Source organism: Oryzias melastigma, linkage group LG24 (genome assembly GCF_002922805.2).
Source record: "Oryzias melastigma strain HK-1 linkage group LG24, ASM292280v2, whole genome shotgun sequence".
Classification (NCBI taxonomy): domain Eukaryota; kingdom Metazoa; phylum Chordata; class Actinopteri; order Beloniformes; family Adrianichthyidae; genus Oryzias; species Oryzias melastigma.
Window position 1 is genome coordinate 10,205,687 of NC_050535.1, and position 25,973 is coordinate 10,231,659.

Genomic DNA, 25,973 nt, shown 5'->3' on the forward strand with positions numbered 1-25,973 from the left:
AGAATATTAATCAATTCCACCACTTTTTAAAAATTTAAACTGACTTTGGTATCCAACTTGCTAATTTTTTTCTCCAATAATGTAATTAGCTACAAAACTAACAGAAACTCAGTTGATTTTTGCTCTTTATTTAGCTTGTTATAAAAATATGTTCACTTGTTTGTACTTTATTTTTTTCCCTTTCTTTTTTCCAGAAATTTAATTTACATACATTGAAAAAACTTTTTTTAACATTTTAAATAATAAGTTTTCTTTGTGTCCCACAACGCAATGATTTGTTTTAATTATTTTCATAATTAATTTAGTAATATGAATAAATTGGACGTGGCGTGTTTTACTTTGGACTCTCTGGGCAAGTGACTCAATGATTCAAATGACTCAAATGAATCGATTCACTTTGGTGAGTGACTCATTAAAACTCGAGTCAGTAAAAGGAATCATAATTCCCATCACTACCCTCCGACGCCTAGGTTCTATGTCACACTGTTCCGCAGAGGAGACACGCTTTTCCTTACGTGAATGTGCTCTGAAGCACAGAAGTTTACTTTTAAATGAAAAAAATAATTTTGTTTTAGCATTACCTTTTTAAAATTATAAAACTGCTGTTGTTATGTATATTCGAGTGCTGGAAGCTCTGCGCTAATGCTAGCTGACAGGAGACTATTGATGACATCGTGGAGTGGAAGTAACGTCTGAATTCTGAGACACCATAGTTTCTCATAACTCTCCGATTGGAGGGCTAAATGTAGAGAAAATACATTGGATGGGCCTTAGTGACATACACCTGAAAAATGATTGACCCGTATGGGATGCTAAAGGTTTTAGGGTGTCCTCTCCTCCTTAGTATGATCTTTACTACTATGTTTTTTATATTAATTTTTAACATCTGTCCGCGGACAACGGATGAAAAAAAGCAGCTGGGTTAATTTAATGTACAATGTCCCAGAGAAATCTCACTGATTTGTTTTCTCTGTTGCTTAAAAGAATGTTGATCCCCTGGAATAGGCTCCACCCCTTCAGTCCTGACAGGGAAAAGATGAAAGGAGAAAAAAGATGACGGGACGTAGTGAATTGTTGATTTTCAAATCATTGGGTTACAATGATTTGTACATAAGTCAGCACAGAGATGGATCCAGAGTGGCCGTTTAAACCTGTGAGCAATTTCTGTTCTGATTTTTTCTTGTATGATGTATGACTTTTCATACGTTTGTGTATGAATGTGTATGAAAAGAGGCAATGATTGTAAAGCGCTTTGGGCTTTAAAGAAAGCTGGAATGCACTGGAGAAATTGATTCCAGTGGAAGAATTCTCATTGATTAAGCACCGTGAAAGTCCGAGACCGGAAACATGTTGCGTTGCTATGGCAACTGAAGTCCAGGAGTTGATGCATCATTAGAGAAGAACCACTGCTTACTAAATTGCAGTTTTTACTTCATTGATTTTGTGGATATGTCATGTGTGTTTGAAAATATTTTCATTTTTTAATCAAACTGACGTTTCAGGAACTGCAGAATCTATATTGTCTTACATTTTCATTATTGTATTGTATGTTTGAAATAAGAGTTTAGCTTTTGAAATTACTTTTTTTTTTTGTTCCTATGCAGACTTACTTCTCTTCCAGCTGCACCTGCCACACCGAAACACACATACAACTTGTTTTGGAAGCATTACCCAGAAGCCCCAACACTTTACTCATAGTCCAATTCCATCTGTCCGAGATAACCTGAGCTTGGAGTGGACCTTCTGCCACTGAACATTACTACACAGTAACACAACACTCGCATCAAATCTCACTTTTTTTTAATGGTAAGACTAAAAAAGTACTTATTTTTAGATTTATTAAAAATTAAAACAATCATGTCAAATATATCAATCATGAAAACCTTTTTTCACCTTCTTAAAGCATGATTATAGAAACAGAAATGAGGACTAAAACTGTGTTTTCCTTCAGCTTCAATAATGAGAGTGCACGTTAAAGTAAAGCTTACAGATTTTTTTAAACTATAAGTCGCATTAAGCCATCAAAACTTGTCAAAAATTATGTGGTATGACTACACTACCCAGAATGCAGTGCAGTGCAAGAGGGAGGCGATTGGTCAAACCGGTTGATGGGAAGTTTTACTTGCAAACCGTGTTGTTGTTCATGTTTGTCATTTTTATTAGCAAAGGTCCTGACTACAGTACCCATAATGCTCCAATAATCCATCCAGCAGTTTGACTTTGTAGTTTACCAAAGTTACACTAAAACATTTTGACAGATTTTTAGCCAGGCATTGGTAAAGTTTGGTTAAAAGTAAATGTGCAATAATAGTGAAATAAATTAAAAATATTATTTTAACTATAATTTCATTGCATGCAGAGTAATGCTAACAATGTTTAATGCAAACTCAGACTTCTAGCCAATTAAAAACTCCCTATTAGAGGCATTTTGGTGGAAAATCAAGCTTAAGGTTGAGTTTCATTTATTTATTTGCTGCTATTTAACTGCTTGCTGTAAAGTAGCACCAACAAGCTAACCTTAATCACTGTGTTGCTCAGGAAAAAAACAAAAAACAAACTGCATCCACTGCTCCCGACTCATAATGAATTTCAGGAGAAAGAAAATACTATTAACTTTTCGTTTAGCAACCAAAAACACTTTTCTTGAATAGCAACAGAGGACCAGAAGGAGGAAATTTAACATGTGGATACTGAGAAAAAACAATTCTGCTCTATACCGCCCTCTGTAGACTGACTATATTATCACAGTGTAATATTTCTAACATCACAAAAAATTGAAGCTATTTTTTTCAGATTCAGGGATGTGGGGAAGATAAGAGTAGTTTTGCTTCAGCTGCAAAGCATGTATTCATTATGAAAAGAAAGGTAATGTTTCAGCTTTATCTCGAGATACGCCTTATCATTAACTGTAACTTCCTGCACCAACTCAGACAATGCCAACTAAGTAAGATATTTTAGCAAAAAGTACTACATTGTTTTAATAAAATCAAGCAAATTAAGATATTTTGCATAACACAATTTGATATTTACTCATGTGTACTGTCCCTTTGTGCCTAGACTGTCAGGCTGTCAGTCTTCACAGGCCTGGCCTGCTTTTTAACTGTGAGAACACAAAGCCTTTCAGGCTTTTCTAGAAGATGAATGCAAAGTGTGCAGAGGCCCTCCAAAAATGTCACCTCATCGTGTTTTCTACTGTATCCAACACCTCCCTGTGCACCATGAGAGAGGCTAAATTTAGCAAAATCTCATGCAGCCACCAGCAGAAGCATTTCATATTTATAAACCCCCTTATGATACAGAGACACTTTGCTCACGATGGGCCTTCTCAAAAACTGTGTTAGACCTCAGTTTTCAGGACAGCATTTGATATCTTGAGCATCTCCTTCCACTGGAAGAAAAAAAAGAAGACAGATAGACAGCCCACAGCAGAATTATCCGAAGCAGACAGATGGAAAATGAAAACCCGAGCATCCTCGGCAGTCGCTCACTCTGCTGATGCAAAAGTACAGTGGTGCACCGAATGATTAGCACCAAGCAGATGGAGGATAAGCAGCCAAATGTGCACAAACAGTTGTGCATAACCATGTGTAAAGTTAAATAAATAGCTGATCAAGATATTCTACTGACTTACTGTCAACTCCTGCAAATGTTTGAGAGGCAAACTTTTACTTAGTGGTTTATTCAGACAGGGAAACTCTGTTGGTTGGATTGAGTCCACCTAATCACAATTATCTTAAACAAACTATGACCTGAGAAAGAAATAGCTGTAAATAAACATGTTGAAAACCACATTAACCTTAGTTGCATACAGCTAAAGACGAAAATGGGCAAACCTGTACAAGGCCTGCAGGAAATATCAAGATCCACTCAATTATCCCATAGAACAAAAATGCTCATATACATCTTTGTCTATGGGTATGCTGCGGGCAACAGGTCTTACCAAAGACTTTTACTCCGCGCAAGTGAGAGTGAAGTACATTTTTTAATACCCAACCCCAAATCCTGTGTCCATGTGCACATCCTGTGGATATGACATTTGTGCAAGGTTAGTTAGGGGCCAGTTCTCACACATTACTAACTACTATAGTACTATCTTTTGGGGTCCAGATGACCCCGCCCTTACATTGAAGTGTTATCCTTCCTATTATAAAAGTGGACACCAGAGAAAATCAAAATAAGTGTAAAAAAAAAAAACTTTAGCACACTGTCTTGTGGGTTCCAGGTGACCCCACCCCCAATGTTAACATTCCTGAGATAGCACAAGGGTTACTAAAGTGATGCGTAAGGGTGACAGCATCACCCAGATATCACAAGGGCGCCGGATGCCGTATCATATATTGTGAATACTTAACGATACACTTACCACATACACGACAATTTCACCTCCATGATTACTTTTCAAATGGTGGGTCTTGAAAAAAGACACTACTCATGCAGCCGGGCGGTCGTGGTGCAGTGGGAGGGCAGTCTACTCCTAAATGTAAGATTGCGGGTTTGTAGGAAGGTAAGGAAGGTAGAAAAACACTATACAAGTACACGCCATTTACCATTTGACCATGAGTCACTACCAAATGGTCAACTGGTTTAACGTTTGACGTGCGCTCAGTCACCGTATTTGTGGAGCCTGAAAACGGACTTGAAAACTTGCGAAGCAAAGTGTAGACACAAGAGTTTTGAACATGCAAGCCCAAAACAAGCAAATACATGCATTTACATAGACTTTTTATTGAAACCAGTTGCTTGAACATGCATTTTTGAGTCCTGTGTGTACGTAGCATAAGATGTGCTTGAACCCACCCCTTACCTTACGACCCTCCAAAGGCCTGGACAACCCCCCAAAAAGCCACAGCCCCAAACCCTGTCTGTGTGATATGACTAAGGTTTTACATTCCCACCAAAGCTGAATTCATAGCAAAAAAACATGCATCCGTCATCATCTGTCTTATGATTTGTTTCTCATATTCTTTAGACTTCTTTGATCGGTTGGATCGTACCGGAGCCAAACCTCACTAGATTTTGTTTACCTCTTGTTTTCTGGGACTACACAACTTAAGTGTCTGATCCACAACAAATTCCAGATGAGCGTTCACACCTGCCAAATAAAGCAAACTGTCCAATGAAACCAAAGTGGATCAAACTGCCTGTAGTTCACTGAGCTTCTACAGATTGATGAGTAGAGTTTGGCAGAGAAACTGAGACGTCTTTTATCTTATGATTGTCAGGACTGAAAATCCCCTTTAAGATTAAATTAAAATTCAGTTGAGTGTAGAAGAGCATGACATCAATCATTGCACAAATCAGGCATGTGAGGTTTATCATCTACAGTCTGTTGTGAGGCGGTCCAGTTCAAACTCTGAATTTAATTAGAAATTAAATTCATATCATCTTCTTTAAACACTAGTATGACTGATGAAAATGACACTAGGTGGGTCCGGCCCTTCAGTTTTTCTTTTTTTTACGGATGCAGCACATTTGCCTAAGAGGGTCCTGCGTGTGGCGCCAGAGCGCCCATTGGAGCCATGGCAGAAACTCCCACAGCTGATGAGGATGAGGCCCTTTAAGGACAACCTCTGCCTTTTAAGCAGGAATCCTTTTGATGTGGCAGCAAAGGAGGATTTGGGATATCTTTTCAAGTCGGCCTTTGCTCTTTGGCTCTCAAAAAATACGACTGAGGACAACACATTTACTGCTTTGGAATGCAGAGGGACGCCAGTGGATTCTTCAAAATATTACAACGTATGGTGTTTTAGAATGAGAATCGCTAAAAGGAATAAAAAAGAAGCAGTCAGCATTTGGTGCAGGTGAATGCAGCACATGAAAACCAACTGGATGCACCACCTTTAGTTGTTAAGTAAAAATGAAGGGGAAAAAAAGACAACTGGAAATATCTAGTTAAATTATTTGATTTTCCAAATCGATAAATTAGGAATTTGATTGAATTTGAGGAAAAGAAACCCAAATAGGAAATAGATCACCAGTATGGAGTAGCTCTACAAGATAAAACTCCAAAAACATAAAAGCTTTTGTTTTATTTTGAAAGTTTTTCTTCTAAAATTGGTTAATTGATGTGTTTTACACAATAAATCTTAATTCTGTGCTATTTTTAAAACGTTATATGCTCTAAGAAACGTTGATGCTTGTTCATTGACCCTTTACAACTGTAGTTTTAGCTTTAGTGTTTTCATTCCTTTGTCTAAGGTAACTCTTCAACCATTTACGGAATTTATGTATTTCCAGTGGATCAGGTCCAGATTGAAACGCTCAGTAATGCAGAGAGAGTAGCACAAACAATACTTCACACTGAGTGAGGCTCTGTGTAGTTCTTAAGAGTCCTGGAAAATGAGAGTCAGCTGAGTGGCACTTGGGGAGTGTGCGCTAGGGTTGCTGGGAGATGTAGTGTGTTCAGTTCTCTGGAGTCAGCTCCCGCCGGTGACCATAGAGGGCGACAGAGCGCTAACTCCTGACACTACGATACTGGGTCACACAGCAAGCCTGTTTCTCCCGCAGAACAATTTTTCTGGATCAAGTTTGCTACTCATGGATTATGAGGTTAAAAAAAAGCATTGAATTGATGAATTTGGAAATAATGCCTTGAAAAAGCCTTAAATAAGTCTTGAATTTTGATATCTGAGCCTTAAAAATTGTGAGCTTAAACCTCTTTGCTTTACATTTCTTGTCAAAAATATATATATTTTTAAAATTGCAATTATTTTGATCAAGTAATAGAAACAAACAGAACAAATCAGTGTGCACAAATATGCTAAATGCCGACCAGCGGTTTAAAAATAAATCATCACAGCACCACACACAAGTTTTAAATACAGTTTTGATCATAAAATGGCAATAAATTAATAAAATTGGAAATTGCTCCTAATTGTTGATAGGCGTGGCCTTAAAAAAGGTCTTAAAAAAAACTTGTAGGAACCCTAATACAGATGAAGTCATTAGCTTGTGGCGCATTTACCAGCCAGCAAGGCCATGTGGGCCCATATGATTTAAAAGAGGGCAGAAAATGTGGGGCCCCAAGTGGGTTTACGTGGTGGCCCCTCCTGCGTTTACCCACTTTGGCTTAAGTGGGCACTCAGTGGGCTTGCTCGCTAAGCTAACCAGTCACCAGTAGGGAGCCGCCAGAGCTAGCAGGGTTACTCAGGATGTCGGTCCCTGGGCAATGGAGCCAATGAGGGCAAACCCAGGTGGGGCCCACATTGTCTGCCCACTTTTAAACCATATGGGGCCCACCTGGCCTTGCTGGATGTGTTCTCAGTGATTGGGGCAATCCTTTCCGATAATCAGGTAACCAATGCGGCAAAGTGATTAAAATTTGCTCTGAGGTATATACCGGGCATTATTATTATCTCTGTTTTTTTTATTTTATTTTTTTTATCAACTTGTGCGCAATAAATGGCTCATTAGCAAGTTACAAAACTGTTTTGATTGATTGCTGCCCCCGGTGGTGGAGGTTAATACAGTTTTTTACACATAACATCCAGAATCCATTTAGTTTATCTTGTATGGCCCAAGTCGAGTGATCCAGTCTCAGTCCCTGTAAATTATGTCACATTTTATTAATGGAGTGTTACAAATTTTTTTAGAAAAAAAAAAACACTTGGAAGTGTCAATATAACTAAAAAAATACATAAATGGTTGAAGATAAAATAAATATATTTTTTTCAAAACTTTGACAACAATAAAATATATACTTTTGGTGAATACTGTGAATGTCTGATTGCCCTATATTTGTACAACTACACTGTTAAAACACTTGAATGATCAATTTAACCAAATTCTTGGGTTATTTGTGTTGGGATATTTTTTAATTTCTTTTTAAAGTATCATTAATAATTGTGGGTTTTTATTTTTACCCAATTCATGGTTTCTTCATTATTATTTTTTCTGAGTTAAGTCAAGCCAGCAAAAAGTTTGTTCCTTTAAACATCAGAGTTGGAAAAAAAAAACAAAAAAAAAACAATCCAACTAAGTGGAGTTTTTAGTCGACCGTAACCGACTTTTCTCCAAGTTTCCTGTCTATTTGGATTCCGGAAAACTTCCATATTTAATTACTTTATATATATAGTAATTTTTTTGTTGGTGTTTATTTTTTATGAAATTTTCATAAAATTGTTGAATTTTGAATGTTTTGTGTTTTTCTGTGCATGGAAGTCTCATGAACTGAGAGCTGTAAATGACTGATTTAATTAGGGCTCTGTATTCTGCCTAGCAACTAACTTTAAAAAAACATTTCCAGCCAGGTTGCAGCATTTCATTGCTCTCCATCACTGTTTTGAGGTAATGTCATATTTCAGCAATGCTGCTGTTGTGATGTAAGCCACTTCACCAACATGTATCCCATTTTAAAGCATTTTTAAGTAAAGCACTAAAAAACATGTTGCTGCTTTCACCCTTGGATGATCTCCAGTTTCTCTCGGAAATGCAGCAGAGGAAGTATTTACATACAGCTAACTTCCTTTTTTTTGCCTGAAGGACCCCCGGAGGCGCTTCACGGTCCCATTTGGGAGGTGCGGCTCTGAAACACCTGTAAGCGCGTGACAGGAGCCGCAGTGAGCTCCTGCCTCTGAACTGTCATGTAGCCTCGGAATGGAACATGACGCGCCGCGCTTCATCCGCCTCTGATGAAGGAGGGACGCGCCAACAGGAGGAGACAGGTGGAGGCTGCGCGTTTGGTGGTGATAGTAAAGGTCTGTCAAAGCCAGACCTCCTGAATTCCAATGGATCCACCCCCCCACCTCCCTTCCAGCCTCCTCCTATAGCCCCCCGCCCTCCCCGCGCCGAGCAGCTGCACCTCTCCTGCCTTCCTGACGCTGCGCGAAGCCTTCCATACAGATGAGCGCTGGAAGCGACGCACCTCCTGACGTAGCCGCAGACCGGCTGCGGTGCCGCTTCGGTCTCCGTGGATCGGATTGCGCAACGTGACTGATGCTCGCGCGCCTTGGCGGCTGACACCTTTCATTTTTCTTTCCTTTCTTTTCATTTTTTTATCATTTCTGCCCACCGAACGCGGCAGAAGAGGCGTCGAGCCGGACCGGGACCCCTCCCTCCCTGCCTCCCCCTCGTCGCCGGGACAGATGAGCGGCGCGCCGCGGCGGGATGCGGTCGTGATGTGACTGTGAGAGCGCCGCTGATCGGCTCCAGAGGTGGAGGACGGGAATAAAAAGAAGAGGGGAAAAAAGGCGGTGATGCGGATCGGAGGAACGGAGCTGGCGCGTCGCCCCTCCGCTCGGAGCCTCGGGGGTCTGCTGTGAACTCGGCGGGACCGGGAGCAGCGGGGAGCTCCGCGGTGAAGGCCGGCCTCTGCAGCCGGCTTTGCCAGCTCGCGTTCCCCCGCGGCGCCTGCGTGCCGCCAGCGCACCCTCCACCAAAAAAAGGAAAAATAAATAATAATTAAAAAAAAATCCTCACCGCCTGTTGTATTTAAAGCGCCCTGAACAGATGGACTGAATCCATCGATGCTGGAGAGCCGCACCGCCCCGGAAAGGACTTCCTGTGCGTAATAGCTGGATATGTAAAGATTAACAGGATGGATCTAATTTTCGCCGTTTTGGGGCTGCTGGCGCTGCTCGTGGACAGCATCCGCTGCCAGGGAGTGTACGGTGAGTGCGCGCGGCGTACAGTAAACCTGTACTCGTGCTGGCATGACCTTGTAAAACGTCACATCAAAAACAAGAAAAATCCTCTGCGCATTTGAACGTCTCATCTTTTTTTTTTTTTTAATTTAACCATGAAGGCGCGCAGGCTGCGCACCAGCCCGGAGACCGGGGCTCCGAGTTTCGCCCGCAGGTTAGACAGCACAGCGCGCGCAGCCAATCCCGCTCAGCCCCTTTTCTCATCCAATCCATCTCCGCGCATGCTGGGAGAGCGGGCTGAGGGCTAAATTTAGCCGCGCACATTCATGGATTATTACTGGTAGATTTGTCTTGAAGCCTCCACGCTCCTGCCTCCACGGCTTCTGCTGGACTCCTGCATCACATGTTGGTGAATGTCATCCTAAGGGCAGGGATGCTTATCATGCAGAATCTGTGCAGACCCTCCTCTTGGTCTCCATGAGGGGAGGCAAGGCGTTCTTCACTCAGAATGGTGGAGATTAGAACCAGAAAGTCAATAAAAGACTGTTGTTTAATCGGTTCTATGTGTGTGGGGGGGTTCTTTGCTGTTTTCACCTGCTGCTTCCTGAATTCCTGAGCACAGATTGTGCTGCCGGCCTCCTCCATGATTCATGCACACACCTCCAGAGCGGTTTAGTCCAGAAGATCCTTGTCTATGAAGCCTGTGTGGCAAGAAGGGTCGCAACAGGATGTGCCGTGATGCTGCGTTTGACCAATGATGCTACGATTTCATCTGTTCTGTTACCTGCATTGGAATTAGCCAAGAAAAGGCCTCTAGCTAATGCATTCGTCTGCAGAGACCTGTTGCTGGAGAATTTTCATGGCAGATTCTACATTCACAAAGCAGTTTTGTGGTTTGCTAACCCTTTATCTTGAAGGACATTGAGAATTTGGTGTCAAGGTTGGGTCTTGTTGATCAGTCTATGACATCCTAAGTATGTTTGGTGCCTGAATTACTTTATGGTGTCCTGGGGATCTTGTTTTCCAGTTTCTATGCTCTTCTGGTTACCAGAACTAAAATATTCCAACATTAAAGTCAGTAGATCCAATGGAGATTTGGATAACAAGCATGACTGTAGACGGTTCCGTCTAGTGGTGAGTTTGCAGGATTGGGGAATCGGGATTGATTACCAATCATACTAAAGCTTTGACTTTAACCTTTTAACACCACAACTGTCGTCGGTGACATCTAAAGAACACACACTGTTTGATGTACTGTAACTCTTTGACCCTTTACGTGACGGGAATTAGCTGATTCAGATTTGTAGAAACGTGACTTCAAATAGGCTTTGCACCACCACTTTACCTATACTGTCAAGTGTTACATATCAGGACAAAGCTTTGTTTCTCCACTTCCGAATCCACTTGATTCATGTCAACAGTCAGGATAGTTTCCTCAGGTGCTACCTGGTGGCAAGCTTGCAGGATTGGGAATAGAGATTGATCACAGATTGCACAAAGGCTTTGATATTAATCGTGAAACACAGCACCAACTACACCCCCTTTATCCAATGAATGCTTGATGTTTTCTATGAAAAAACAACGGAGACAGCCAATTGTTTTTTCATAGAAAACATCAAGCATTCATTGGATAAAGGGGGTGTAGTTGGTGCTGTATTTCTAGATTTAAAGAATGCTTTTGACACGATAAATCATGAACTACTGCTGACCAAACTAACTAAATTCAACTTTTCATCTCATGCAATAAAATGGATAGACTCCTATCTGTCTAATAGAGTACAGTCAGTCAGGTTGAATGAGTATCTCTCCCCTCCTCTCCGTTTGTGTACTGGTGTTCCACAAGGATCCATTCTAGGCCCTCTGTTTTTTTCCCTTTATATAAATGATCTGCCTTCAGTTTGTTCGAATGTCTCTATTCAAATGTATGCTGACGATACAGTAATTTATACACATGGTGAAAACATGACTCAAGTCGCTGAGAAACTCACAAAATCAATGTCTGATATCACGCATTGGTTAAATCAGTCGAGTTTAAAACTAAACGTTAATAAAACAGTTGCAATGTTTTTTTCTAAATCCATTATCAAAACACCAGAAGCGGACATTTTTGTGGCTGGAAACAAAATTAAAGTTGTGTCTGAATTTAAGTACCTTGGGATCCTGATTGATTCTAACCTCAAGTTTGAATCACAAATCAAAAGAGTATGTAATCAGGTGAAGTATAATTTATCAAATTTCCGGTTCATTAGACCACAGTTATCATTACAGGCTGCTAGGATGTTCATGAATGCTATGATCTTTTCCCATATGACATATTGCATCACAACCTGGTCACAGGCAAACGAATCAACTCTGAAACCGTTAGAATCCCTTTATAAACAAACAGTCAAAGTTTTGGACAAGAAACAATTAAGAACTCACCATTGCCCTGTTTTACAGAAACACAAACTCTTAACCTGGAAGAATTTCATCAAGTATTCAAACCTTTGTCTGTTATATAAAATAATACATGGTTTGTCATCTCCTCCACTTAGTCAGTTTGTAACTGTTCGATCCAGCTCACATCGAGTCACACGAGGGTCAGCCCGAGGAGACTGTATCGTCCCTCTGCGGAAAAGTGTCTTTAGCCAAAAAACATTCACAGTCACAGCGGCACAAGAATGGAACTCTGTCCCTCAGAACATCAGAGAACTGGGCTCACTTTTATTGTTCAAAAAACATCTTAAGAACTGGCTAGTGACACATCAGATATGTCAGCATATATAATATTTTAATACCCAGAATATTCTTAGGACTCTTTAATGTCTGCATGTTCCTTGTTTTTAAATGATTTCAGTGTACGTTTTTACATTTGATTATTCTACAGGCCATTTTACAATCAATTGTTATGATTCATTTTATTGCGTCCACTCATTTTTATCAATTTTTACTTTTTTAATTATCTTATTGTGTGTGCTTACTTAACTTTTTAAAAAATTTTTACTGTGCTTTTACTGTACTTGTATTACATTTTGTTTTTAACTTTGTTCTTATAGGGAGACGATTTTTACCATCAGTCCAGGGACAGCAGATGAAAAATAGCTTCTAAGCTAACTCTGGCGCATTGGCAGGAATGCTTTTTAATGTGCAATGTCCCTGTCAAATAAATGAATAAATAAATAAATAAACAATGCTTTTAGGGTTGAAAATGTCTCGACGCAAAAGCAAAACTACCAAACCTTTCTTAGCTAGCTTTTTGTCTTACAAACGAACACCCACAATTCCTTCCTTCTCTTTGGTAATGGAGAGTAAACGTACAAGAAGATGCTAACGGATGTATTGGACATCTGTACTCTGGCACAGATCGCTGTGGGCGTGTCAACAGAACTGTACTCTAGTGGGGTTTGAAGATCAAACCCAATTCTCTGGCAATTTTCTGCAAGCCTTTACTGGAAGTATTAATGGTTGATGGCAAACCACCTGGTGATGAGCTTGCAGGATTGGGAATAGGGATTGATCACAGACCATTCAAAGGCTTTGATATACAGTATATGCTCGATGCTCAATAGGCTTTTGTCGTCCTACAAACATGAGTGGTTGACAAATAGATGCTAATAGATGTATTGGACATCTGTGCTCCGGCGCAGGTCACTGTAGGCAACTGAACCGTGCTCTGTCGCCGTTCAATTAATCATACCGATCTCTGAGATATTTTTCTACAAACCTGAATTACTGGAAGCAATCAGACAGAAGCGTCGCAGATGTTGATCTTATCGGTTACAGATGATTTGTAAATGCAAGCATGCAAAGCGGGTTTAGACATGCAGCTGTGTCATTTAGGGAACATGAGCTTAGTAAAATGGGATTATTTTTTACAGAATATTGTATGCATTTCTCATTAAACTGCGTGCATGTCGATGTGCATAATCCATGTTTCTGGTGAGTAGCTGTGTGGATGTCCTAAAGCCTCCCATGAGAAAACTGAAGCTCGCAGTCTGGACTTGACCCGTCGGGAATCTGACTCGTATACCAACAATTCCACATATCATTCAGAGAAGTTTCATTGAATGTAGGATTTTTGCTGTAAGTGCAGGCAGGAAGTGATAAAGTCATTTTGACCTGATTAGGGTGGAAAGTAGATGTTTCACTATGACTTATACCAAGTTTTCTACTTCTTTTCTATGGGTTCTTTGATTTACACTCCACAGTCTCATCATTTCCACTTAAACATTGGCGACACCGAAATAACACATGCTCCCTGAATTACTGTAACTCTTCAGCTATTTGAGCAATTACCATAATTCCAGGATTCTAATGCCGAAAAGGGGATTTTGTGACAATATTCAACTCTTTACTAACGTAAAGTGACCAACCCTGCCTTTTTACTAACATAAAATGTTGCATATTAGCACAAAGTAATTTTTTTCCATTTCAGAATTCATTGCATGAATGGTTGAACTACACTTGACAAAATGATGACAGCTCTCTAGGGTTGGGTTTGTCCCTGAAGCAAATCCCCTACAGTCTTCAGAAAATGTAATCTAAGATATGCGATATTGTTTAGAACAAGAATGAATGAAACTTTAACATATTTGTTGTGTTTTCTCAATCAGTCCAAATGAAGGAAACAGGAATTGGTCAATATCCTCTTTTGGGGCCTTGAAGGCCAAGGTTTTAACCAACTAACCTACCATTGATGTTTCTTATTGATAACCTGATCCAGAGATTCAGATGGGACTGGGTTTCTAAAAAACGACAGGAAATGTGATTTAATCAGACAAATAATCCCGATTAAGATATTTGGTTTAGATCACATTAAGTATCTCTACATTTTTTGACAACTCAAAAAAACAAAAAAACATTTAGTCCAATTTAAGCAATACATTTCTTGAGACATAAACTTCATACTGCAGTTTCTTTGAATTTTTCATATTTAAATCCAGAATTTGAATTTTCCTATTTGGGATCTAATTTTCAGATAGAGTTTTTAACAGATCACAAAAGTTCAGCGAGGTCGTCGACCTGTCTCCTATTGACAGTTTCACTAAACGGCAGTTCAAATTCTCAAAAACATCAGCTCGGTCTGTCATTAAGAGGGTAAAAAGTGGTGCAAGTCCATCTAAATCCAAGTATTCACATACAAATCAGAATTAAACTAAATTTTCTTTAATCTAAAGCTAAAAACAATGTAAAAACTTTTGATTTAAAGGAAAAAATTGGGGATGAAAACAGGAAAAAATAGCTCAGTTTTATTAGCAGATCTTTCCCATTTATGCACAGATGTGTCAGTTCATTGACTGGATTACATTTCCTGTCTGACTTCAGTCTTCAGTTGTTAGCTTGCTCTGTGGATTCCACGATTCCACGAATTGGGGATTCAAACAGAAACCTACTTTTGAGACTAAAGCCAGCTCTTTTTTGTGTGGTTACGTCTGCATTCCAGTGAGTGAGTACGTCTCGTGTCAAACACTTTGCGACATTTCTCCGTTCTGACATCCATAAAATCCATTTTAAGCTGCGCACATTCCAAGCAGAGCATCAGAACCAATCCCAGGAACGTCAGATTAGAGCCGCCGCTCCGAGCCGCAGCCTGTGTGCAGAGGAAGATGCAAGCTGATTAGAAGGAGCCATATCCCATGATGCTCGGTGTTGCCTGAGTGGTGTGTGTGGACAAGTGGGCTTGTAGCAGCAGCAGCAGAAGGGACAGGAGGGGAGGGGAGGGAGGGCTGGGGGGGCAGCAGATGGAGCTGTTTGAGCATTTAACTGTCTGTGTTTGCATGGATATTGTGCAGCTTGAAAAATCCCCAGAGCACAGTTACTCCCATCTTTCGCCATCGTCGTCACAGCTCTTCTGACTCTGCTGTTGGGCGCCGCTCATCTCTGCCATGAGTCAGGTGTAATGGAACCAGAGAAAGGCCGCTCCACTGCAGTTTTATGACAGATCTACTTCTCTGCGTTCCCTTAATCTGTTATAAGGGCATTTTCAGGTAGGCAGTCCAGATGAAAAGAGAAAGCTCAAACGTAGACCCGTTGGGATGGACGGTGGTGAAAGATGCTCAAGTGTGTCACCTCCCGGAGGACTTGAAGGATTTTGACACATGCAGCAGTCTGATGTCTGAATCACGAAGGGGGAAAAAGGAGCACTTAGCATTGACAAGAACCAGCATTCCCAACATTTTAACAAAACATCCTTTTCGTAGGTCGTCCAACATGTTTTTTTTTTTATCTACCGCCCCTCAGGAGCTTTCCATCCATGTGCTAATAAAGCTAAATTCCTGTTCCAGCTTACTGGATACATCCAATATAAGAACCAGACTGAGTGAGTGTCACATCACTCACCGATAAATGGCTTATGTTTGGGTCAAATGAATTTAATAGAATTTTGTTGTCATTTTTTTTTTATTTTTTTTTTTTTGTGAGACGGACACCACCGCATTGGAGCCAGACATCCAGTGGTTGGTCATTTCTGTATTAATCACTCTCACCAATCAGGAGTGAACTTGTTGACAGGTCACACCCCCTACCACTTGAAAGTGAGTTTGGGAGAATCTGTCAAACAAACCCCTTCATGTAAACGTTGGATGTGGGGATCAGCAGGTACCACATGCAGAGGCACTGGAATGGCCAGTTTATAACTTGAATAACTTGCATTACAGAAAAAATATGAAAAAAAAGATTGTCAAGAACATGTTAGAAAAAAGAAGCAAGGCAAGAAAGATTTTTCTGACAAAATAGCTGTTTAATTATCAATAGAAGTATATGTGATTTTAGCTTCTTGAAGTACTTCCTGTTTGGAATGCCAGAGGCAAAGGGTAACTCAGTCAAGTTCTCAAGTACAGTGAATGGACACAGCTTCTGAAGGACAAAGGGGAGGTCCATGGTTCCCGACAGTTTGAGGGTAAAAGGGACAAACAACCACGCGCGTATAATTTGAGGTTCAATGTCTCGCCAAAAGACACTCCAGCAATGTAGAGGAAATGTAGAGTAACCAATTGGTCTATGATGCAAGTTTTTAGTTCAGGTGTCTGTAGAAATTACACCCATGTTTGAGAACATGCTGGGTCCCTGTCACCCTCAAGTACAGGGTTGTGTCAGGAAGGGCATCCGGCGTAAAAACTCTGCCAAATCACTGATGCGAAACAGTGGGTGCTGTTACGCTGTAGCGACCCTGAAAGGGATAAGCCGAAAGTGAAAGAAGAAGTAAATGGAGAACATGCAAACTCAACACAGTAAAGCCTTTGTCACAACTCCTCTAATGGGTGGGTGTGGACTGTCAGCAGGTGACAAATGGGCAAATCCTGAGGGGCAGGTAGGATTTTAAGATTGTAGATTTACCCGGTCAGCCCGTAAGGTGAAAATGGCATCAGGTCAGGTTGTAATAAATACTTGAGCAACACATAAAGGTGAAGTTGGTGAGGTGCAGGTGTGTCTTGAAGATTTTTGTCATTTTTTTTCTACCTTCCCTAAATACTGGGCACTTACATAGGGAGTCTTTAAGTGCTACTCAAGGCAAAGGTACGTGCTCTCTTGTGTGCCCATAGCGTGCAACCTGACTGATAGAAGTAAGAAAATTAGACAATCAGAGCGCAGTTTATGTGGACATCCTACGGGAATTTACGTATCACGTGCTCACAGTCAGTGTGGGGCCAATACTCGCATCTTACTAACAACTACACCCTGGACTAGAGTGTGGCATAAGGCCCTAACCCATACATCATAAGTGCGTGCAACTTACATGACCCTTACATGTACTTCACATTACACTTACCACGCGCACAACAATCATACGTTCCATTTTCATGACATCCTAAGGTGGTCGCATGAGCCACAAGGGAACTGCAAGATACACTTGTGGTCTCTTTAAGATGCGACCACTCCTGTCTACGACCCTTCACAAGCCCAGGCAACCCAAAAACCTGCAGCACCTGTGCATGTCACTATGGCTTAAGGTCCCATCTAGATTCTAGGGTCTTATTGACTCAAAATACTTGATCTAAGTAAACAGCAGTGTAAACTGAGTTGATAATACCAGATGGGAAGTAGAAAGTTAATTATTTAGCAAGTTAGAAAGGTGTGTGCAAAATATGGATTCCAACACCATCAATTTGACACCACTCTCTTCATATACCACCTATGACCAAAAGGTTTAGTTAAAATTCATTTGTCAAACAGCCCTTTTTAAGGCGTCCAGGTCAGCAGGTACCTCAAGAATGAGCTTGGTGATATATCACAAGGACTAGGGTTGGATGCCTCTACCTTACCGACACTTGTATCTTTTATATGGGAGATGTGGTGCTTGATTGGTAACAAGTTTCACCAGATGGCCAGCTGTCTTTTTTTTTTCTTTGCCTGATTCTTAAACTGAGCAAAGAGGAGATCAGTGGGAGATTTCCGCTGGTCATTATCCCCTCAGCATGGTGGTATGTCATCCACATTGACGAAATGGTCAGATCATGGCGTAGTGACTCCTGTAGCTGCTGAAAATCAAATCTCTTGTCATTAAACCAATTTTTTTAAAAGATCTATTCTTTCATCATACTCAAAATGAGTTGTATTTTTCATGCACTACGTGAAAATGTTGACGTTCAAAAAGCTTTGATGGTTCAGAATCCGTGCTTGGAAATGTTTTTCTGTGCCTGTTACTGTATCTAGAAGTTCAGCGCCCTCGCTGCAAGCTCTCCGCATCAAAGTCCGTCGGGCATCTTGTGTGGGACGTACATATGTCCTTGATCTTGTTTGTCTTCTGCAATTCAAGAGAAAGTTCATCCTGCTTTTTCCCCCTCCATCCCGCTCTTCTCCTGCTCCCGCTGCGTTCCCCCTTCTGTCTCCAGCTCCCTCTCGTTTGCATTGAAGTCCGAGCAATTGCCGGGGCTTCTTTTCATGAGCCCGGTTCAGACGCTTTGGCTTCTAAGCTATGCAAATGCATTCTGCCAGTGAAACTAAAGCTGTCTTTGTTGGTTCTCAGAAGCCTCCTCCACAGAGTCCTTCATCATTCCTTTGGATCAGGACCCTTAGATTTCCCACCGTAATGAGAGCGTGGATGACTCTGCCTTCTCTCCCACTCACGCTTCCTGTTTGGCCGCCTGTCTTTTTCTTGTGTTTCCCTGGGGGAGTGGCAGGTAGATGCCTGCAGGGGGTTTGCTTCATATGGAGGCAAACGAGGACACGCAGCTGAGCAGGACACAAACATGCGGTGTGTTGCTGTGTACCTCAGGGATTACTCGGTACCTCAAGGCGAGGCTGTGCAGATATCACCAACTTAATCATTTTGGATATCGGCTTTCTCTGAATGTGTCCTCTGGGACTTACCGAGTACACAGAGCAGAGACTCTGGAGTTTCTCATTCTGTGTTACTATAAATGATGAAGTTCCTCTTCAGTAATCCTAAAAACAAAAGAACAGCAGTTTAATATCCTTACAAAAATTTCTAATATTCTTGCTTCCCAGTAAAAAACAGAAATCACCAGAATGAAGATCTGACATTTTGTCTGACTTTTATCAAGAAAAGTGAATGTTTCTGAGTAATTTACCCAAAATATTCAAGATGAGAACATTTAGTATCCATAACTTGTGATATAATACCGTACACAGGGCTAACACAAACCATGCAAGGGTTGGCAGTCGTCTGATCCTCAGTTGTGTTTTAGTTTATTCAGAAGCATTTTTGTTTGCGTTGTGTGAATGACTCGGCACTCGATTCTTTGTCACCTGTGACCAGAAGGTGGAAGCTCAGCTTAGAACAGAGTTCCAATTCAAGGTTATGGCATTATCTCTATTTTTGACTGTATCCCACAGTTAGATAGTCTCCATCAGTGAGATGGTAATAACAAACCCTAGAATCGTTGAGTAGCTGCGACTCCTTAATTACACGGTGACACAGGTACGCCCTGAGAAAATCCACCAATCACTATTATTCTAGATTTAATGTATTTAATATAATATGGAATGGGGAAGCAAAGTTCTCAGTGCAATGAAATTCTTACTTTGCCTTCTAATCTGTGCCAAAGTATGCAAACAAAAATTAATAAAAAAAAACTCCACAAAAATAAGAATAAACAAAGAGAGTGCAATAAGTTAAAATGCAAAAAATAGATTAAATAATAAATGCAGTAAATAAAAACATTAATATGATATTTTAAAGACGCACACTGATGAAAATGGTGTTTGCTATTTTTAGCATGTTCTTGTGGCATTTTTTTCTATCTTCTCCTTCGTCTTGTAGTGTTGTCATCACTGCATGCTACTAGAACAGCCATCTCCCACCTATAAACCACTTTGTGAGAATGAAACAGACAAGAGACACAGAGTGTTGGAAACTCCATAAAAATGTAAACTTTTATATTTCTGGTCGTCTTTTTCTATTTTGTAAAACAGACATCTTACCTGTGACAATATTAGAAAACGATCCCTGCAGGAAAGTTCTGGGCTTGTAAAATAAAATGGACTTTTGAATTATTATTTTTTTTGTCTTCCGCCTCAGAGATTTGAGGTAATACATTTTGAGATAAGGGAATTCAGATGGGGCGAAAAACACATTATATTTATCCAACCCAACCCAGGAATGTTGCCAAAATGTGGTGGATGCAAGTTTGAGTTTTATTTAGATCACCCATAGGTACACCTACACTTGTCAAAAAATATGCCTCTAAAAATAAAGGTTATTGATCTCTAATGTAGGTGTGAAAGTGTGCACGTGGCCCTGTGACTGACTGGTGATCTCTTCTGGGTGTACCCCACCTATGAATAACAATAGCTGGATTGGACGTGATCCTGTTGGAACTCTGTGGGTTCTGAAAATGGATGGATGGATTTGTGAAATCTGGAAACCTAAATATAAATCCTTGTGCTCATTCTGGACCTTTGGTGCAACAACGAGACAGATGGGAGTTGAAGTCGTTTGCTGGTACTGAATCTTCACAGAAACTCTTACAATGGATCTTACTGTTAAAAACTCATGCAAACAGGTCAGAATTGTCCCTGATGCTGAACATGTTAGTGTAAGGGAGGTTACCTGGCGTTCGTGCGACTGCAGCGACTGCCAGCTCTACCCCATAGATGTCCATTAAATGCGCCTGCTTGGGCCAGAGGCTCATGTTCTGTGGCAGCTCCAGCAGGAGTCACTCTGACCCGATGCCAAACTCATATTTGACCTCATTCTGCTAGGTTTTTCTGCTTCAGAAAAAAAACAAGCATTTCTATTGCGTTGGCAGGGTTTACCAGAAGCGTGCATTTGAGGTTGCACCGTAGCAAAAAGGTTTACCAGAATATCAGCGACCAGATGCAGGAAAAAAAATCAATTCCACCTTTTTGATCTGCAGAAAACACAGTATTTATAAGACACATTCATAAGCCAGCACAGCTAGCAGTGTTGGACTGTGTGTTTGTGTGGGTTTTTTTTCTTACTATATGTTACAAATAAGGTTGGGAGTTACATGTATTGTGAATATGCTAACATAGATAACATATAGCAGTGTCAAATTGTGTCTTACAACTTACTGAGAAGGCTGTGGGTTTTTGTAGTCTTAGTAACATTGATTTTACCAGTGTTTTTCTATTTTTGTTAAATGTTTCAAACAAAGTTGGGAGTTACCCAGTGAACATTTCAATGTGGGCCCCATATGGTTAACCTTTGGGCTGAATTGTGGGTTTGTCCAGGGGTTCCATGGTGGCCCCATCTGTGTTTGCCCACACTTGTTTGAGCGGGCACTCAGTAGTCTGGCTCGCGGAGCTTGTAGTGGAGCTTGCTAACTTTCTACGCAGGCAGCTTGTTAGCTCGCAACTCTTTCCACCACTGGTTAGCGTAGTGACCAACCCGCGGACAAACCCGTCTGGGGGCCACCAATTCAGCCCAAAGCTAAACCATATGGGGCCCACATTGAAATGTTCACTGGGTACAGGCATTGTAACTATGCTAATGCAGCTAACGTGTAGCATTGTCGGACTTCATTTGTTATTTTTTATGAGATAATAACAAGGCTAAGAGTTAGCTTAGTCATAGTAAAGTTGATTTTAGTTGTATTCGTCTCTTATTTTGTGTTGCAATAAGATGAAGATTTACAGCTATTATATTTACACTAGCATTGCTAATGTTGCCTAATTGGTGTCAGACCGTATTCTTTTTACAAGATACTAACAAGGTTGGGCGTTTGTGTAGTCACAGTAATGTTTATTTTAGTGTTATTAATCTGTTTTATTGTATATGTTGCAAACAAGTTGAGAGTTACAGGTCTTGTAAATACGGAAATGCAGGTAACGTGTATTAGAAAAAAAGTTCTAGAGTTTCTGTGAATGCATTTAATAAAGTCTGACTGACTTTTCTCAGATTCTTTACTCTCAGTTATCGTGCCTTATACAGTACATGAAATTAGTTAAAAAAACAGAACCTTCAATGAGGGTAGTCCCTATAATCTGAAGTGCCCTATAGTGTGGAAATTATGGTACAAAATGTGCACATTTTTAGTATAACGAGATATTTCTCCACAATATGTGTTTGGAAATGCAACAAAAAAATGTGGCTTTGGCTACCTTGCAGATTTCCAGAACAGCTGCACCGCCCACCCCTCCCGCTGTGGGGATTTGGACGAGTTCAGGACAGTTTGCCTCTGGATCGGTAAAGGCCAAATCCTCACTGTAGACCAAAGGAGCTTACTGTGACCCGGCTTGCTGCTTGAAGTATTAAACTCAGTTACACTCCACGTTTCCCCTTACTCTCAGTACACAAAATAGAGGTCACACACTTCCTACGCATCATCCTGTTAGTGATCAAGTCCAGTTTGGTGAAACATTGCTGAGTAACTCTGTATTCTTATATTTGCTGAGGTTAACTAAGCCGGGATTATCCTCAATTTATACTGACTTGCTGTTTTGGGGGATTCCCTGACCAGGGTTAAAAAAGTTAATCAATTTTAAATCTTCAATTTATTCCAATTCATTAAAAAGAAAATATTGTTTTTCTTTTCTCGGTTTTTAATGTAAAAAATTATAATTTTACTAATACAATTAACACATTTTCAAGCTTATTTCAATGTTTATATGATACAATCTTTTAAAAAAACAAATTGAATTGACTTTTTATGTAAATTTAAAGAAAAACAAATATCAGTAGTAGGCCATAGACCACTACTGGTCTGTCAATCCAACACATTTTCATCCCCAAGTCATCACATATTGAGGTTTGGTGAAGGACCCCTCCACATCACGTTTTGACGTTTTGGGTGACCCCAACTCAGTTTTTTGAAGTACTGGCTGTTCCACTGAATCAAAGGTCCCCAACCTCTGGGTCGTGAACCAGAACCGGTCCAGTACTCTGATGCGTAGTGCACCGGTACCCTAACCCAGTATTGGACGCGTCCTGAGGTCCAGTGCACTTTCGGTACCGATGGTTGCGGACCCTTAATTTTCCCGTCAAAAAAACGCGAGTTGTAGACACCCAAAATGTTGAAAAGTGACACTGAAGGGTCCTTAACCGAATGTCAGTATGTGCTGAGTTGGGGCTGAGAAAGTGTTGGTCAATCAATAGGTATTGGCCTCAGTGAAAAATTACATAATTTATATTATTTTCATTTTATTTATTATCTGATTAGAAGGACACTTTTTGTGAAACTACTGAAATTTCTCATTGACTTTGCTAGGACCGTGTGCCTAATAAAGTTGGTGAACGAAGGTTGGGAACAACAGATTTAAGTACTAAATCCACAGTCTAGAATAAATACAGATTATATTTTTATCTCAGCAGGGATTTCCTAAACTTTCCTTATGTTTTACTTTAAAATTAGATTCCTGTATATTTGCTTCCTGAGGTACTTAATTGAGGTAAACACCAATTAAGGAGTTTTTGCTATAAGGATTCTATGAACGTTGAATCTGCTGTGAAACTCTGACACTATGTTCACGACAGGCTGTTCACGAATGCACGTTTGAGCGATTGAATTCAATGAGGTCCATGTAAACACACTTCACATATTGAAAAAGAGCTATGAAAGAATAAGCCTGGTGCAAGACTTGCACTGCTTCAACATTACGTATGAGCCTCTTCCAACTGTGAGTGCGCAAGAATCGGGTAGCGACAGCCCAGTGTGAACACCATATGCTAAAAGCATGTTCAAAAACCCAGGTTTAGTGCGCCACACATGCCTGATATAGCATTACGCTGAAAATTTGACCACTTGACTTTTTTTTATCACTACCTCTTTGTCATTCCGCGATGTTTTTCAGCAGTGAGTAGTTGCTAAGATCTACTTAGAAAAGTGGAAACTACACTGACTCCCTCGTCTTCAGTGAGTTCAAACCCCTGTTATCAAGCCACAGTGTTTTGGTAAAAAGAAAAGCCAGAAGGGTCAATAGAAGTGGTGCATTTGTGCTGTCACACCACAAAGATGCAACTCCCTTTGATACTGCAGCCACTGTGTTGTGCTGCAACATGGCTGTGGCAACACACCACATGGGGGGGGGTTGTACTTGCAGCCCTGCAGATGAAGCGTCTCTGTTGCAAGTTTGATGAGAAAACTGCAACATCAGCGAAGGGACTCCACACAGTCGGCTTCGATGGATGCGGTTGGTTAATATTCCATCGCGGTTAGTAACTGTTGAAATATTGACCAGGAGTGATGGGGGGCTTTGAAGACTGATCTGTAAAGCTTTGTCCCTGATGGGGTCGCGTTGACGACGAGCGTTCTACAGTGAGTTTTCTTGTGCAACTCAAGATGGTTTGACACTTCACTTAAAAGTAAACTGATTTGAATAAAAGTATGATCTTCATTATTTATTTTAATCTTTTTTTCAGTTTCTGTTTGGCATAACTATGAGAATAATTCTTAAGATTTTGCTGTTCAATGCCAGCAGAAAATATTGTGTACAAACAATGAAAATTTGGTGAAAAAATGAGTTTTTATTAATAATTTAAAAATGTTTGCCTCTCCATGAGCGTTTGTTGATACTAGACAAGGGGTTACTTCTTTTTTTTCAGTGTTCACTAGCTGATGTTCACCACCTACAGTTGGAAGAGGTTTGGTGTTAAATGTCATTACAGTGCAAATCTCTCTCTTTTTTCTTTCGCACTTCTAGTTCAATACATGGAAGACTTGGTGTTATATAATTCCAGAATTTATTAATTTCTCGTCCATGATCAGTTTGCTACTTCTGTGAGTCAAAAGGGTCGCAATCTTTGCATCACAATCAAATCTAAGTTTCTGATTGGTCAAAGTTTGACCTGGTTTAACTTGCAATGTTTGTTCAATGGCCACACATTTTTTTATGTAAAGCCAAACAAGGAGTTGTAAAAGCTTGCAAAGATGTATGTTATATAGCTATTAGTTGGGATAATTACAATTATTATATGCCATTGTGGTATAGTTTGTTGTATAGTTTTAAATTAAGGTGACAGTTCATAGATGCAAAAATTTATAGAAAGTTGTGATTAATCAAAGGTTTTTGGGAGGATACATTTTTTTTAGTTTTTTTGCCGTATTGGTGCTACAAACGTAATTTTGTCTAAATGTTTAGTGTCCTGCGCCGTTAGCTGTTGCATGCAGTCTATTGTGAGACAAATGAAGATAAGGGCGGGGTTAATAAATCGATTAACCGTTCTGAATTGAACTAAGCTTAAAGTTCAATAATCGATCCATAAAAGTAGACATCAAGCTAATGCATAAAGCTAACGTCCGCTAGCTTGATGCTAACATATAATGGGATTTCCCATAGGACAGATAATGCTAACGCTCGGTCGACATATATTCTTGACTAAATTAACATCTTTATAAACTCAAAGACATAAATTTTCCAAACTCTTAAGGAAATGTTCTTTTAAAGTAACCATTTGTCAGTTCTTTGCTCATACTTTCTTCTTTTGGAATAAGGTGTAATGCTGTAGCGTGATCTCCACCTAGTGGCCAAATCAAAACGCACTTCAGGAGAAGCAGAACAATTGTTGGAGCTTCTCGTTTGAGAATCTATGTAACTCTGTATGCTGTTAACAATCTCATTGTAATTTCACTAATACATTTTGCAGTATGTGAATTGTATCAGATGAATATGAAAATCTTCAAAAACTTTTCATTTATTCTCTAAACAAATATGTCTTAATGTGTACAACTCAAAACTTGAGTGAATTCAAAAAAGAAAAGAAAAAAAGGAATCAAATCAATCCAGCCCTTAAACATCAGAGACATGGCTGGTGACAGCGAAATAACACTCGCTCTTTGACATACTTTAACTCCTCAACCGTTTACGCAATCAATGTGAATCTGCTTTCTACATTCTTTCATATTAGCTTTGCGACGAGACATTACTAGCATAAACTGTTGCATATCTGTGCAAAGCTGCAGTGTCCGCTGGAGTTATGTTGATTGCATAAACAGTTGAAGAGTTGCGGTAGTCCAAAGAATGTCAACACTAGAGCTGAGGGTCTGGTGTTTA

General features: G+C 40.2%; 1 protein-coding gene across 2 annotated transcripts in view; it reads left to right on the plus strand.

The window, feature by feature from the left end:
• The first annotated feature begins 713 nt into the window (after nt 1-713).
• mdga2a (MAM domain containing glycosylphosphatidylinositol anchor 2a) overlaps nt 714-25,973 on the plus strand; it is a 215,292-nt gene continuing 190,032 nt past the window's right edge. The window contains exons 1-2 of one of the 2 annotated variants that reach the window (XM_024290986.2): nt 714-1,153; nt 8,482-9,608. In XM_024290986.2, coding sequence (XP_024146754.1) covers nt 9,536-9,608 — 73 coding nt within the window. In that variant the 5' untranslated portion in view covers nt 714-1,153; nt 8,482-9,535. Of the gene's footprint in view, nt 1,154-8,270; nt 9,609-25,973 lie in introns of those variants that run through there. The other variant, XM_024290983.2, reaches the window with a different exon arrangement.